This window comes from Mustela putorius, unplaced genomic scaffold (assembly GCF_011764305.1).
Source record: "Mustela putorius furo isolate JIRA1106 unplaced genomic scaffold, ASM1176430v1.1 tig00000738_pilon_pilon_pilon, whole genome shotgun sequence".
In the NCBI taxonomy this organism is placed as follows: domain Eukaryota; kingdom Metazoa; phylum Chordata; class Mammalia; order Carnivora; family Mustelidae; genus Mustela; species Mustela putorius.
In genome coordinates, this window is record NW_025421463.1 from 1,339,413 (window position 1) to 1,353,060 (window position 13,648).

The 13,648-nt window shown below is 57.9% G+C and overlaps 1 protein-coding gene across 1 annotated transcript in view; it reads left to right on the forward strand.

Annotated features, from left to right (window-relative positions):
• Positions 1 to 1,103: 1,103 nt before the first annotated feature.
• Positions 1,104 to 13,648, forward strand: part of PHF21B (PHD finger protein 21B) — an 81,333-nt gene continuing 68,788 nt past the window's right edge. Inside the window, exons 1-2 of the mRNA XM_004771132.3 lie at positions 1,104 to 1,604; positions 2,539 to 2,604. Of these exons, the coding sequence (XP_004771189.1) occupies positions 1,551 to 1,604; positions 2,539 to 2,604 (120 nt within the window). The 5' untranslated portion in view covers positions 1,104 to 1,550. The remainder of the gene's footprint in view (positions 1,605 to 2,538; positions 2,605 to 13,648) is intronic.

Below are 13,648 nucleotides of genomic sequence, written 5' to 3' on the forward strand. Positions count from 1 at the left end.
AAGGTTAGTGCTGGGGTCAGAGATGAGAGGCCCCTGGTGTCTGGGGTCCAAGGCACCAACACATAAGTCACTTTTGGCAAAAGCCTGAACAGAGGCCAGAGCCACGCTGGGGTCCTGACCTGAAAAAACACTCCAACAACTTCTGATGGCACAAGTGACATGGGATGAGGGCCATATGTCGAATGGGGCTTTGGGGGATTGTGTGAGCCGAGGTATTTCTTGGGCTGTGCAGGAATATGAAGCTATAATGATTTATCAGTTTAAACGTTTCCTTTGAGAGAAGACTGCTCGGTCCCCCCAACCCCCAGTGTCTTCCAAAGGTACCGGGACGCCGGGGCAGGGCACAAAGCACTGGGATGTTCACGAGCCAGAGACATCGGCTCTGGGACAGTCCCCTCCGGGCCGTGGGCTGGGAGTTTGGGGATACGACCTCGGCGGCTGCTCCTACCATGTCACATCGACCGGGCGCCTTTACGATTTTTAACAACAGCCTTAAAAAAAGTCTGGTGACATCTGTCGAGAGTTTAACTGTGAGTGTGAAAAGCCACTACAGGGACGGTCAGGAGACCCGTCTTCGTCCCGTCCAGACACCGCGGCGGGCCTGGGGCGCAGGGGGACCCCGGCCTCCGCACGAGCGCCACCTCCCCGGGAGCCGCGGGGCGTGCAGGGCGGCGGGAGGGCCGGCAGGCGACGTGAGTGAAGTCGGCGACGGAGCTGCCCGAGGCCGGGAGAGCGGGCAGAGAAGGGCCCCGAGCGCCGGGGCAGGAAAGAAACGAAGAAACGGGCATTTTACCCTCCACCGGAAAGTACCCACGACCCGGCCTCAGGCTGCGCCGCCCGTTCGCCCCGCGGGCGGCTGGGCTCGGGGGAGGAGAGACGGCGGGGCGTCCGGCCCGAGCGGCCCCGGGGCCCGAAGCCCCCCGCCGCGGGCCGGCCAGTTCGCGCCCCGCCGCGCCGCCACTTTTGTTCTCGGGTCGGGGAGCCGGGCCGCGGCGGGGCCGCAGTGCGCACGCGCGGGCGGGGCGGGGGCGGGGCGGGGCGGGCGGCGGGCTCCGGCCCCGCCCCCCGCCGCCCCGGCCCGCTCCATCCGGGCACTGCCGAATTAGCATCGTGCCGAGGCACAACTTTGCCGAGGCCCTGCGAGATCCAGGCGCGCGCCGGAGGAAATATAGTCCCTGCCGGCCGGCGGCTCGCGCGGGCGGCGGCGGCGGCGGGGCGGGCGCGCGCGGGGCTGCGCGGGGCTCCCGGGCGCCTGGGGGCCATGCGCCGGCCAGCGCGGGGGGCCCGGGGACCCGGCGCAACTTGCCGGCCGGCCTGAGGAGTTGGAGCGGCCGCGAGCTCGGCGCCGCGGCGCCCGGCCGCCTTTCTTCCCCCTCGCCAGACTCGCCCCCCACCGGCTCCCTCCGGTTCGGCCTCGGGGGAGGGGGCTCGTGTGCGCCCCCCGCCGCGGACGCCCGGTCCGCCCCCGCCGGCTCCCGCCCCGGCGGAGTCGCGCAACTTCCCGGGAGCCGGGGCCAAAGTGAGCGCAAAGTGCTGCCCAAGTTGCCGGGATGGAGCTGCAGAGCCGGCCCGAGGCGCTCGCCGTGGAACTCGCGCGCCACCAGGTAGGCGGCCGGGGGCCCCGAGCCAGGAGTGGGGGGCTTCAGGGCCCCGAGCCCGGCGTCCTCTTCCTCGTCGTCGCAGGGTCTCCACCGCTGAAGGTGCCCGGAGAGGGCTCCTCCTCCAGCCTGCCCCGGGGCCGGGGGGAGTTTTTACGAGCCCGGCCCCCCGCCCCCCGAGCTCCTCCTCCTCCTCCCTCCTCTCTCGCAATCTTGCACAGTTTGGGGGGTGGGGTCCGAACCCCGTGGGACCCGAGCCCCGCGACTTCTCTTTCTCCACGCAGGGTCTGCAGGACTGAGGGTGCCAGGAAGGGGCCCCTTCGAGAGCCTGCCCCGGGGTGTTTGTGTGGGAGCGTGGACCGACCCCACCCGGCCCTCACCCGGCCCCCACCGAGCCCCCACCCGGCCCCCAGCCCCGTGCAACCCGGCACAGTTTGCAAAAGTAGTTTTGGCGATTGTTGCTCGGGCTAGCGGCGGCGTGGCGGCCGGAGCCCGAGCGGAATTGCGGCGTGCGCGTGTGTGTGTTGGGGAGATTAGGACGCGACTTGAATATTTATGAGCTTTGCTCGACACGGACTCGCCGTGTTTACTTGGCTCTTTGTTCCTCCCCCCTCCCCCGGCACACAGTCACACTCACACTCACTCGCACACGCACCCCTGCCTGCAAACTTGCACGGCTCGGGGCGCGCCGCCGGGTGGCCGCGGCCCCCGCCCCGCCCCGCGAGCTGCCCCGATGAGGCGGCAGCCACAGGTAAGCGGCCCCGCGCGGCACTGCCCGGCCGCCGCGCGTGCAGGACGCGGCCCGGGGAACTTGGGGCGCTGCGGACAGCCCGGTCCGCGAGCTGTCGGGGGTGGGGGGGGGGCTGCGGCCCGCGGGGCCCCGGGCGCACTCGACCCCCCGGGGTGGCCGGCCTGAGCCCGCTCCTCCGTGTTTCCGCAGAACGGCGACCTCAAGAAGCAGCTCCACGAAAGGCAACCGCGGATCGCCGCGCTCAGCGACAAACAAGTAAGCGAGCTGGAGCCTGCGCCCCCAAACTCCGCCCGCGGTGGGGAGGAGGGGTCGCCCGGCACTTTGGCAGCACCCTAAAAAGTGCCGGCCTCGGCGCCGCACGCTCAGACTCCCAAAGGAGTCTGTCTGCAGCCCTCAAAGTTACCCGCCCCCTCTTTTCTGGAAAGAAAGAGCCGGGCTCTTGGAGGCCGAGGGGGGGAGAGCAAGGCTCCGGCAGTGGCCGAAAGAGAGAAGCTGCACTCAAAAGGCGGCGAGCAGCCCGGCGTCCATTTTGAGTTGGTGGACATGTTTTTGGAATGTAGCAATTTCTCCCGGCTGGGTGTCCCCCACTTCACGCCGCTGTGAGGGTAGGGGTGGCGGGGGTCGCTATTTCAGGCCTGGATACCAAACTCCTTGGAAGCGATTTCTGGATTCCATTGCAAACCTGATTTAAAGCGTCGTTCCTCCGGGCTCCCCCCTCCCCTCCACTTCTCCAGCATCACTTTTTATTCTCGGAACCTGACGCCAGCTCGCGGGGAACAAAAGAAAGGCGCCCCCAGGACCCCCCAGTTCTGCCCCAACTTTGGCCTCTGGCCTCCAGGCGTAGATTGGGACACCCGAGGAGCTCCTCGCGGCGTGGGGCACGGCCGCCGACCCCCCTCCCGGCCCCTCCGGGGAGGAAAAGTTGTCCATTGTGACTTAGTTGCGCTGAGCTCAGCGCTCGGGGTTTCAGCACCACGAACAGATGCCGCCGCCAGAGCGCGGCCGGCCGCGCGCCCCCGCCCCCTCCCTCCCCGCCGCTCGCGCCCCTCCCCCTCCGCTCCTCCCCCTCCTCGCCCGGCTCCCCGCACACGCGCTCCCGCCCCTTCCCCGCGCCGCCCGGAGCCGAGAACTTTGAGCGGCGCAGCCAATGGCGCTCCCGGGGCTCCGAGGCTGGCGGGGGCGGGGGCGCCGGCGCCCCTCCCCGCGGCCCCTCCCCTCCGCGGGCCCGCCCCCGCCCCGCCGCACCCCCTGGCCATCGATCGCGCTTCCTTCGGAATGCCGGCCGCAGCCGTCAGCGCCAAACTTGGACAGCGTCGCCCCCGCCCCCTCCGCGGCCGCTGATGTGGCCCCCTCCGTCCTCTCCCAACTCCCGGCCGCCGATCCGATGGCCCCTCCCCGGAGGGGTTTTCGGTGGAGGGAGAGACGTGGACGAGATCGGCGGGGGTGGCGGCGACCGTGGAGCCGGAGAACTCGGAAGCCGGGTGTAAATTTCGAGTCTTTAAAGTTGAAAAGTGATGGGAGGGGGCGTGCGGAGAGGAGGTGGCCGGGGGCTGCGGAAAGAAAGATGGCTGTCCCCGCGGGTCCGCGCCTGGTCGGGGGCGCCCGGCTGGACGGGAGGGTTGGGACGAATGCATTAACCCCTTTCTGTCGGTGCCGCCCCCCCCCCCCCCCCCCCCCGGCCGCGCGCGCCCGCCCGCCCGCCTGGCCCGCGCCCCCGTCCGGGCGTGGAAGCTTCCATTCCCGCCGGAGGGGGGTCCGGCGCGCGGCCCCGGCGAAGTCGGGGAGTTCGCGGGGGGAGGGGACCCAGGCCCGGCATTACCATTTTGATTGCTTTGATGCCATTTTTGGAGGGGGAGGGGTTGGAAGACCCTTCGCTGAGCACAAAGATGTTTAATCACTGTGCAGAATCAAATCAGATACTTTATTTTTTTTTTTAAGAAAAAATCCCCATCATCAAATCCCGCACGGGGTGATAGCTGAGGGTTGCTAAGCCCTTTTTTCACTGGGTGAAACGGCAAGTTGTTGACTCTTAGGCTCTGAGTGGAAGATTTAAGAGAGAGAGGGAGGGGGGAGAGGGAGAGGGAGAGAGAATCCAGTAATCCCGCAGCTTTTATGGCAACAATGTCTTTATGTGTGCTTCTGCATGGCAATAGTTTCACTATTTGGAGTGGCTTTTCAGAGCTTGGGTTTGATCATTTCGTCTGTATTGTAGCAACTGTTTCAAGGCTGTTTAAAATTTTATGATGATAGTAAATGAGTAGCTATTTATTATCTGTCATGCCGGAATTTAGATGAGGCTGAGGGAAACATTTGAAAATTCTGCTCGGAGGCTCCGGTGCAGCTTCGGGGAAGGAGCTGTCCGACTCCAGGCTGCCTTTGCCTTTAAATCTGAACTCGGGGAAGGAAAGATGCTTGCGAAAGGACTGCACCTCCATCTTTTTGTGTGTGTGAAGTGTGTGTTCAAAAAGAAAGGAAACAAGGAAAACTTTTGTTCTCTGGCCTTTTAAAAATGTTTCTTTTTTAAATGACTAAATATAACATCTGGTAAGCAGCCAGCATTGGGCCTGGCCATGGAAACTTGTGTTTGGAACTGTCTGTTTTTCCCCCCTTTTCCCTTTGTGGCATTTTATATAACAAGGGCTCATAAAAGAGGGAGGGGAGGGGGCTGAGGCCGTGGTGCGGCATGCTAATAAAGCTGCCTGGTCTCTCCCCAGCTCCGAGGTGAAATCTTTCAGAGGTCACCTATGAAATGAGTTGGGTAGACTTAACATTTACTCGTCTCTCCCTCCTTGGGAGAGTTTGGTGGTGATTGGCAGCTCGGCTGAGGAAAGGTCCATGCACAAGCCCTTGGAGGTGATTCTGGGCTGCACCCAGGGTCTGGAAGAGGAGCAGCGGGGCTCTGCTTGGTGACTTCGGAAGCTTCCCCGGGAGAAGCCGAAATGTGGGAGCAGGTAGGGAAAGGCCAGTCTTTTCGAGTTTGTTTTTGACTCAACATAAAATGAAAGGTAGTGCTCATTTGTGGCTTCGCTCAGGAAGAAACTCAGACCATTTACACTTACGAAGACGTGTTTTTGTGCTGCTCCCGCCTGGAATGGCTGCAATGTGGGCTGTAAAGGTTAAGTTTCCATTAAAAGTGCACATGCGGGTGACGAGCGACGTAGTAAAGGGAACCGACCGAGGACCCCGTTACCCACATCTCCACATCTGTTACAAACACGATAGCCGCTGAGTAATATGTTTTGGTGCCGGGCCATCAATTTCCCATTCATGCCCTTGACGCTGGAATTATTTCAGTGATTTCTAGAAACATGAACAAGTGTTTAAAGATGTTTATCAAGGACTCAGAAGTAAATAGGTTGGTTGTTGGTCAGAAGTAGAGAGATACAAATCCTGTATAACTCTCCAGTGTGTCTCCCACCATCGGTGGATGAGGGGATAACCAGGAAGCCAGCTTCCATAGAACCTTGCTGTTTGAAAACAGAGTTCATATTTTTTGCTTTAAAAAAAAAAAAAAAGGTGTGGGGAGTTGGTCAGAGCTGCATTAGTCCAGGCCGCCTTCCCAGGTGTGGCCGCGCCTGGCTGCCAAGGTTTTGAATTCCAGTGGAGGACGGACCCCTCGTCTTTAAGGAGATATGATGTGTGAAGACTCCATTAGTTGCTCCAGTGGTTTTACGCCATGAATTTGCAGCACACGCAGAGAGGCAGGAACATTTTTATCTAAATTGTCAAGCAACAAGCACTTCCATGTAAATAACAGACCCATCATAAGTACTGGGTTGGTTGGTTTTTTTTTTTCCTTCCCTCTTTGGAGCTCTCAGCACGACATTTGGGTGCCACGTGTACCGGGCGTCTGCAGACCTCAACTTCATGAAGTTCAGCTTCACCAGACTGAGAAGAGCCCCATGTGTTAACTGCAGATTGCGCAGGTGTGGCCTTGTGAGAGAGGGACCCGCCCAGAGGTGAACTGGGGGCCTTTCATACCTCTGGATCCATCGGTTTGATGGACTCTGGATTCTGAGGGACTGTCCTTAAGTGCAGCAATAAAACTGTCTTCTTGAAAGGTATTATGTATGTGGCACGTACCCCGGGCGCTGAATCATGTCCTCACCATGATTCACTAGCCACGGTGGGCACCGGAGGGACTGCACCGGACAGAATTGCAGGCTGGGTTTTATTCCGAAAGCTCCCGATTGTTTGCAGTCCCTCGGTAAAAGGACAGAGCCGTTTTCCAAGAGTTTCTTCAAGTCCGTCCCTATCCAGGAGGGTAAATTTTCGGCTTCCTGACTTCGATTGGAAGTTGTCACGCTTCTGATATAGCATCATCACATGCTAAAGAGAAAATGTCCCAAAGCTCCACATTCTGTCCCCTGTAGGGAAGAGTACCGACTAGGGTGGCAGCCTCCACCTGGCTTGGCTCACCACCACCCTTGCCCTCAGCAGCCCGTGTCCCTCCCACACTCACCGGAGCCCTGTTCCTAGAGTCCCTCTTCCGCTACCCCCTCCCCCCTCCACCACCCAGGTCCCTCCCCAATCATCTCTTAATTGGAAGATTACAATACATCCCCTATAAAAACCAATAAATAAATAAATAAATAAATAAATAACCAAACCGAAAAACAAATAAAAAAACCCACCACCAACAAAACCCAAAACAATTTATTGAAGTATAATGCACCTAGTGTATCACTCACCCGTTTAAGGTGCACAATTAAGTGTTTTGTGTTTTTTTTTTTTAATATATTCCCAGAGATTTGCAGTTGTCATCACCATCAATTTTAGAACATTTTCATCTTTCAAAAAGAACGCTGTCACTGGCTGCCCACCCCCGCCCAGCCCTAAGCCGCCACTGATCTGCCTTCTTTCTCTAGAGAGTTGCCTATTTTTGGTGTTTCCTGTGAATGGAATCACACGACGTGCGGTGTGTACGACCAGCTTCTTTCCCTGAGCGTAGCGTTGTCCAGGCTCATCCGAGCCGTAGCAGGTAGAGGCCCTTCATTCCTTTTCGTGTCTGAATAATATTCCATCGTGCAGAGAGACCACAGTCTGCGTGGCCGTTTACCAGCTGATGGTGTTTGGGCCGTTTCCTTCCATGAATAACATACTGCATCTCCTCTTGCCCCTTCTGGTATGTTCTTGATCTGCACTCAGGGCATTACTCCCATCTCCCTCCTACACATGCAGCGCTGTCTCCGTGGTTGCTTTTCAGCAGCTTCTCTGGCACCGTGAGCATCTCCTTGCCTCTAGAGAGTGCTGGGTGTTGTTTCTCTTTTCCTATGCTCTGTGCTGGACTGTAAGCTCTGTGAAGGGTGGGGGCCCGTCTGCTCTCCTCTGACCCTGTATTCTCAAGGCAGTGCCCCGTAGGGATGGATTGCACATTTGCTGAGCGAGCAGAAGACCTTGTAACAAGACGGGCATGAGGATTAGTAGTGATTCACCGAATCCCCAGCCTGTAGTAGGCGTGCAATAAATGGCAGGTTATTGTATGCTTGAGAGGAGCGGACAGAAACGAGTAAGACGCCCAGTTCCCGGCCCTTGGAAACCGCACCAAAGAGGGAGCCGTAGATAACCGTGTTTCCAGAAGAGCCCAGAAGAGTTCTGGGGAAGTCCCGCTGTGGGAGCACCTGCCTTGTTCCTGGCCTGGAGACTGAGGATAGCTTCCTGGAGGGGGTTCTGGGAGGGGTCCTCGAGGACGCCTGGGGTTGTGGACAGGAGAAGCTGGTGGCCAAGCCTGCTGAAGGACAATGGCTTGAAGAAACCTGTAGATGCTGTGAGCTTTCTGGCAGTAAAACCATGGCAGACAGCAGGAGAGGGCATCAGAGAAGGCGAGCTGGGACCAGAGCAAGGAAGGCATCACTTGCCTGGATGAAGGCCTGGATTTTACACTGTAGGTTTAGATGGAGCCCGGGGCTGTTAGTGCACACAGGCCGAGAGCCCCAGGAATGGTGCTGGGCACATGGGAAGGGAGGAGGGACAAGGAAGCCTGACCTGCCTCCCTGCTTGGCCCGGCCAGGCCATATGAGCTCTTCGGGTATTTGTCACCTGCGCAGGGAGGATCTCACACGGATGATGGGGTCCGGGCATGACATGGGGGAGGAGGCTGGGAACCTGCTGCCCCATAGCCCTGGGCGACCAGCACCTAACAGGCTGCGAGGGCCGGGGGCCGCTGGGGTCCTCTTCCTCCCGCCTTCACCAGAGTTTTTTCGAGCTGAGAAATTCATTGGGAGCCGTGGCGCTTCCAGAAACCTAGTTGGCAAGTCTGGCCAGTTGATTTAAAAACAAATATATGTGTGTACCTCCACGTACATATGCACGTATCTGTTGGTTCTGTCTGTGTTACTGCTTTTATTTTGGCTACGGAGCATATGATAAGCAAAGTAAGTAATGAGTATGTTAATTTGAATCAATAAATACATACACGAAGCGTACGTAACCCGTATGTGACGTCAGTTACTGACTTTTCGGGATTCCGCACTGAAGATGAGGGACTCATTTTCGAGCTAAGAGAACGATTGCCGTTCTCCTGCAGTGAACCCGTAACGAAGTAAGGTGGTGATCGCTGTTCTTCTCATTAGCTCTCTTATCAGTGAGAAGATAAGAATTGCGCTTTCAGAAAAGTCTTTACTGTGAGAGCAACACATGCTTGCTTGGAAAAAGGCTCACAGTATGAATCTGAAGGTCTCACCACCCCGGCCCCCGTCTTTCCGCCCCGTCCTCGATTGTGGCTGAGAGCAGGACGCGTTCTGTGCGCACAGACGCCCGAAACCCGCATAAACCTGCACGGTGCGGGCACCAAGCGCACCAAGCTCACCGTGCCTCCGCGTGCTTCCTACACTCGGCATCATCCAGCGCACGTCTGTCTCGGGAAGAACTCGGTTGAATTCCATGAGCCTTGGATGAGCAGCCACCAAGTGCTGGGGATGTGGAGGGGATGGTGGGTGGGGCGCTGTTATTAGCAACGGGGACGTCTCATTTTGTAAGGCTCCTTACACTTAGAAAGTGCTTTCATTGTCTGCAAACATTTCCACATATCCCTGGGGAGACAGGTGTCCCCACGGTTTCCTATTCCTTGAAGCCTGGTGAGGCATCTGCTTGAGATATTCAACCGCTGGACCAACGCTGGTGGCAGGTGGGGGGTGTGCTCTGATGGGTGCTTGAGGACCGTTCCAAGGAGGTGACATTTCTACCTGTAGGGAAGCAGAGAGACAAACTTCGTAGAGGTGGCTATCTGCTGCTCCATACTCTGCAGCGGGTCTGTCTGGCCCATCACCTCTCTGATGCTGTCTTTTTATTTAATAGTCAGGATCATCCCATGAGTTGGGGCAGGCCGGACAGGGGAATCTCTCCTGCTGGACCGCTTGGAGAAGGGCAGCTTCCCAAGGTCAAACAGCTTAGGACCACCGAGATGGGGCCTTCTGTTGTAGCCACTGCCTCATCTCCGACAGGCCCCTGCTTTGTAGAGTCAAATGTCCCGTAGCCACAAGAGCAGAGACCCTAAAGTTCCCCACCACCGTTCATAACCTAGCACCCTGCATCTGGCTGAGTTGCTCTGGACGAGTCATTTTGCTGCCATGAGCTTCCTGTCTGTAAAGTGGGTGTAGTAACGGGACCCATCCCAACCAGGAAGCAAAGGGAATTGTGGTCCTTGCACCGGAGACCAGAGGAGACACCTACTGAGCCCTGCCCTGTGCCTCGGGGGCGCCACCTTTGCACTGCTGCTCACGACTGTTCCCTGATCCCCACGTTCTTCAAGCCAGGGCGTCCTGTTGCCCCGTGGCTCCCGGTAGAGCTGGACATCAGCTGTGCCTTTTTCTCCAGCCAGTCCAAGTTTCGCTTTGATATTCAGCCTCTTAAAACAGCTGCTGACGGGGCTGTACAATTGATTTCAATTAGCTTTGAATTTTTTCAATGAGATGACTCTGATAATAACTTTGGTAATCCCACGATGCCTCATTAGAGCTGCCGGCTATGATGATTAGCCCTGTGATTTAGCAAGTTTTTCCTCTGACACTTTTGTCCAGGACCCACGTCACGGGCTTGCTGCTGCTTTTGCATCACTTGGACGAGCCCACACTGAAGGTGCCGCTGCCTGTTCACCCGCCGGAGCTCGCCCTGGGCCTGAGAAAGCGCCCGCCTTCCCCGGCAGCCTGGGCTCCTGCCGCTGAGCAGAGTCTTGGCACGTGTCGGTGACACCTGGAGGGCAGGGAGGCCTGTTTGGGGGCACGGGTATCAGTCTGCTCAGCCTCCAAGGCCCTCACCCCACCCAGACACAGGCGGACTTTAGTGGAAGTGGCGGGTTTCTGCAGGGGATGCAGCGTGGCCATGCAGCTCAGAATGTACGTTGTTGATGGAACAAGGAGTCTGGGTTTGATTTCCCTTCCAGAAGAGGGCCGCCAAGAAGGCTGTTAACTTCTGCCTCCCAGAGGCACGTAACAAAGAGGTTAAAAAGCACGAGCTTTCCAACTGGACGGACAGGAGCTGTAGACCTCACACCACCCTCCTGTGGCCACTGCACGTTCAGTGGGTGTAACGTGGGGAGCACAGCCCCTTACAAATGAGGCTGCAGAGCGTGGCACAGGGTAAGTGCACAAGAAGCGACCTGGGAGAGGTGCTCGGAGGGTTCAGCAGGACGATGCGTTCAGCCCTGGGTCCTCAGCAGGCGGGGCCTGGCCGTCCTCTGTTCTCCATCTTGAGTCCCAGCTTCCCTGTTCGAGGCTAGCCTGAGCCGAGTCCCTCCGAGGGCTCTCTTGGACCGACCCATTCCCTGTTCACATAGCTCATTGGGAAAGGCCTGCTCCTAACTTCCATTTAATTGAGGGCAGGCTGAAGCCCAGAGAGAGTCAGGGGCTTGTTGACATCACACAGGCGGTGAGTGGCGGGGCTGCTGTCCAGCCTGGGCCTCATGGTCCTCACCTCTCCGCTGGAGTGGTCGGGAGAGGGATGAGCGCACTTCATGCCACGACTCAGAGAAGTGGCCAGGGCGTGCGTTCAGATAGAAGTTGCGTGGAATTAGCACATCAGAGACAAGCGCCGGTGAATTTGAGGTAGCCGGTCCGTGATGATGAGCGGGACCTTTACTCTGGGGTACAAGGTCCTAGAACTTTGGTAGGGCCCTGGCTCTGCATCTCGTCTCTGCCTGGGGCACCGGGATGGGGAGTGGGTGGCAGGCTGGGTGCAGGGAAGGGTCTCTGCAGCGTGGAAGCCGAGCTTCGGGCTGGCCCCCAAAGCACACTGTCCTCCCCACCCTTGGGTGGCAAGTCCCCGGGGCCGTGCCCTCCACTCTCTTGGTGCCACCTTGGCCCCCTCTGGCTTGGCTGCTGGGATTCCTGTTTTCAGGGTTAGTCCTCACTGACATGAGGAGACATCTTCTCATTTTGAAACGGCTTCTGTTTTCCAAAGGAAGAGACTTGCTTCCTTAAGTTGTGTTTTTTTTTTTTTTTAACTGTGGCTTATTGTTTGGTGGTAGCGGTTTCCAGAGCACCGTGAGAAGATGCTCATCCAGCTCCGTCCTGGTTTCAGTGTCCGATGGCCAACAGCAGGCGTCCTGTGCGGGCTCAGATGGGCCACACTTCACTTTTTTTTCCTTTCGCTTGGCACCTGTGTTGGTCTTGTTAAAACAGCAGGAAGAAGTGCTTCCCCGGGGGACTTTAGGGTTTTTTTGGTCCAAGGCTGAGTGGCTCCTGAGCCTCCAAGTAATGACAATAGGAGGGGCAGGTGGCCGAGTCCTTATCTCAAAGTGGGGGTAATGCTGCTTCCCAGGCAAGGTTGTCCTGAGGACCCGAGTACCAGGTGCGTGGTGTAACTCCCAGCACGCAGCAGGGCAGTGGAGTTAGACGGAGCTCTTTGCAGTATCGCTTGATCGACCATAATGTGCAAAGCCAAAGGTTGGCGGCACCCCAAAGATGCTATTGCCATGGAGAAGTAGGGGGCTTTTTGTTGGGACGGAAACCTCTGGGTTGCTGTTGTCTCCAAGGATTGGTGCGGCCACAGCTGGGACTGGGTCATAGATTTGGGATTTCGTGGAAAGTTAGGATGTGTGTCCCCAAGACTTGGCATGGGGGGGCATTGCGGGGCACCTCTGCTGAGCCCCCGTGTCACATGTGGGAAACTGAGGCCCTGAACGGGGAGTTGGAGATGGCACCCAGGAGCCAGGACAAGCCCCAGGGGATGGCGGTCTTCCCAACCACACAACATATTTGTGCAAGAATTGTGTGTTGTTTTTGTTCAAACAGTCACATTTCCTTCATCGGAGGGTTTTTTGGGGAAGCATCCTGGTGGGGGTCCGCTGTGTAACGTGCCGGACTCTTGCACAAGATGTCCTTTCTGACAGCAGGACCGCCAAGGAAAGACCCTGGGGCAATACCTGGGGGTGTTTCAGAGCCGTCCTTAGACTTTAAGAGCAGGTGACCCCCATTTGGCACAAGCAGGGGACAGGCAGCGCCGGCAGGACCAGCCCATTCCAGGACTGCCATGTTGTGAATCTCACTGAACCTGATCGCAGCCCTGGTGCGGGCGGGCTTCAAAACGCTGGTTCAGGACGAGTCCCTGCAGGGCTGTCCATGACCTTGGCCGCCGGCCCGCACTCCCACCCACACTCCCGCCTTCAGAGACTGATGGTGGCTTGCGTGGGGTGAGTCACTCTCCCAAATGGAAAAGGTGCTAAGAAATTGTGATATGAGGGGAGCAGTCGTCTTGAAGGGAAGCCAGGATTGCCTTTTCATCTCTTGTGTGGAAGCAGCAAAAAGTTACTTGAAACAGCGGTTGGGAGAGGTCTGGGAGAGGTCCGTTGGGGTCTCCCTGGGGGGCGCCAGCAGGCTGCCCCAGGTGATACTGCAACGGATCTGGGGAGAGGCTTTTTGCCCCACAAAAGAGGAAAAGGCACATGGGGAGAGCGAGAGAGAGAGGGAGGAGGGAGATGTGTTTCTCTTTGATGTCATTCAGGCGGAAAGCCAATCTGCGCATGTAAATGAACTTGAAAATGCAATTAAAAATATATACATATTAGAGACTGTGATCCAGAATTTAACGTGAGATGCAAGTTACAAAGTGACGAGCCGCATCTCCTACAATCAGTGATACCAACTCTTCTCTGTGATTAATGCGTCTCGTCTGGGCGGTAAGAAACACACCACGGTTAAATACCAGAGTTCCCGCCGAGACTATAGTCTGACAGTCTCCCCAAATGCCCGCGTCGCCAGCCCCTCCCAGCTGCCACAGCCGAGGGGACAGGTGCTCAGGAAGGCCTCTCCAGGGGCTCATCCCGCCTTGATGGGAGAGGAGACCTGAGAGTTGTGGGCATCAC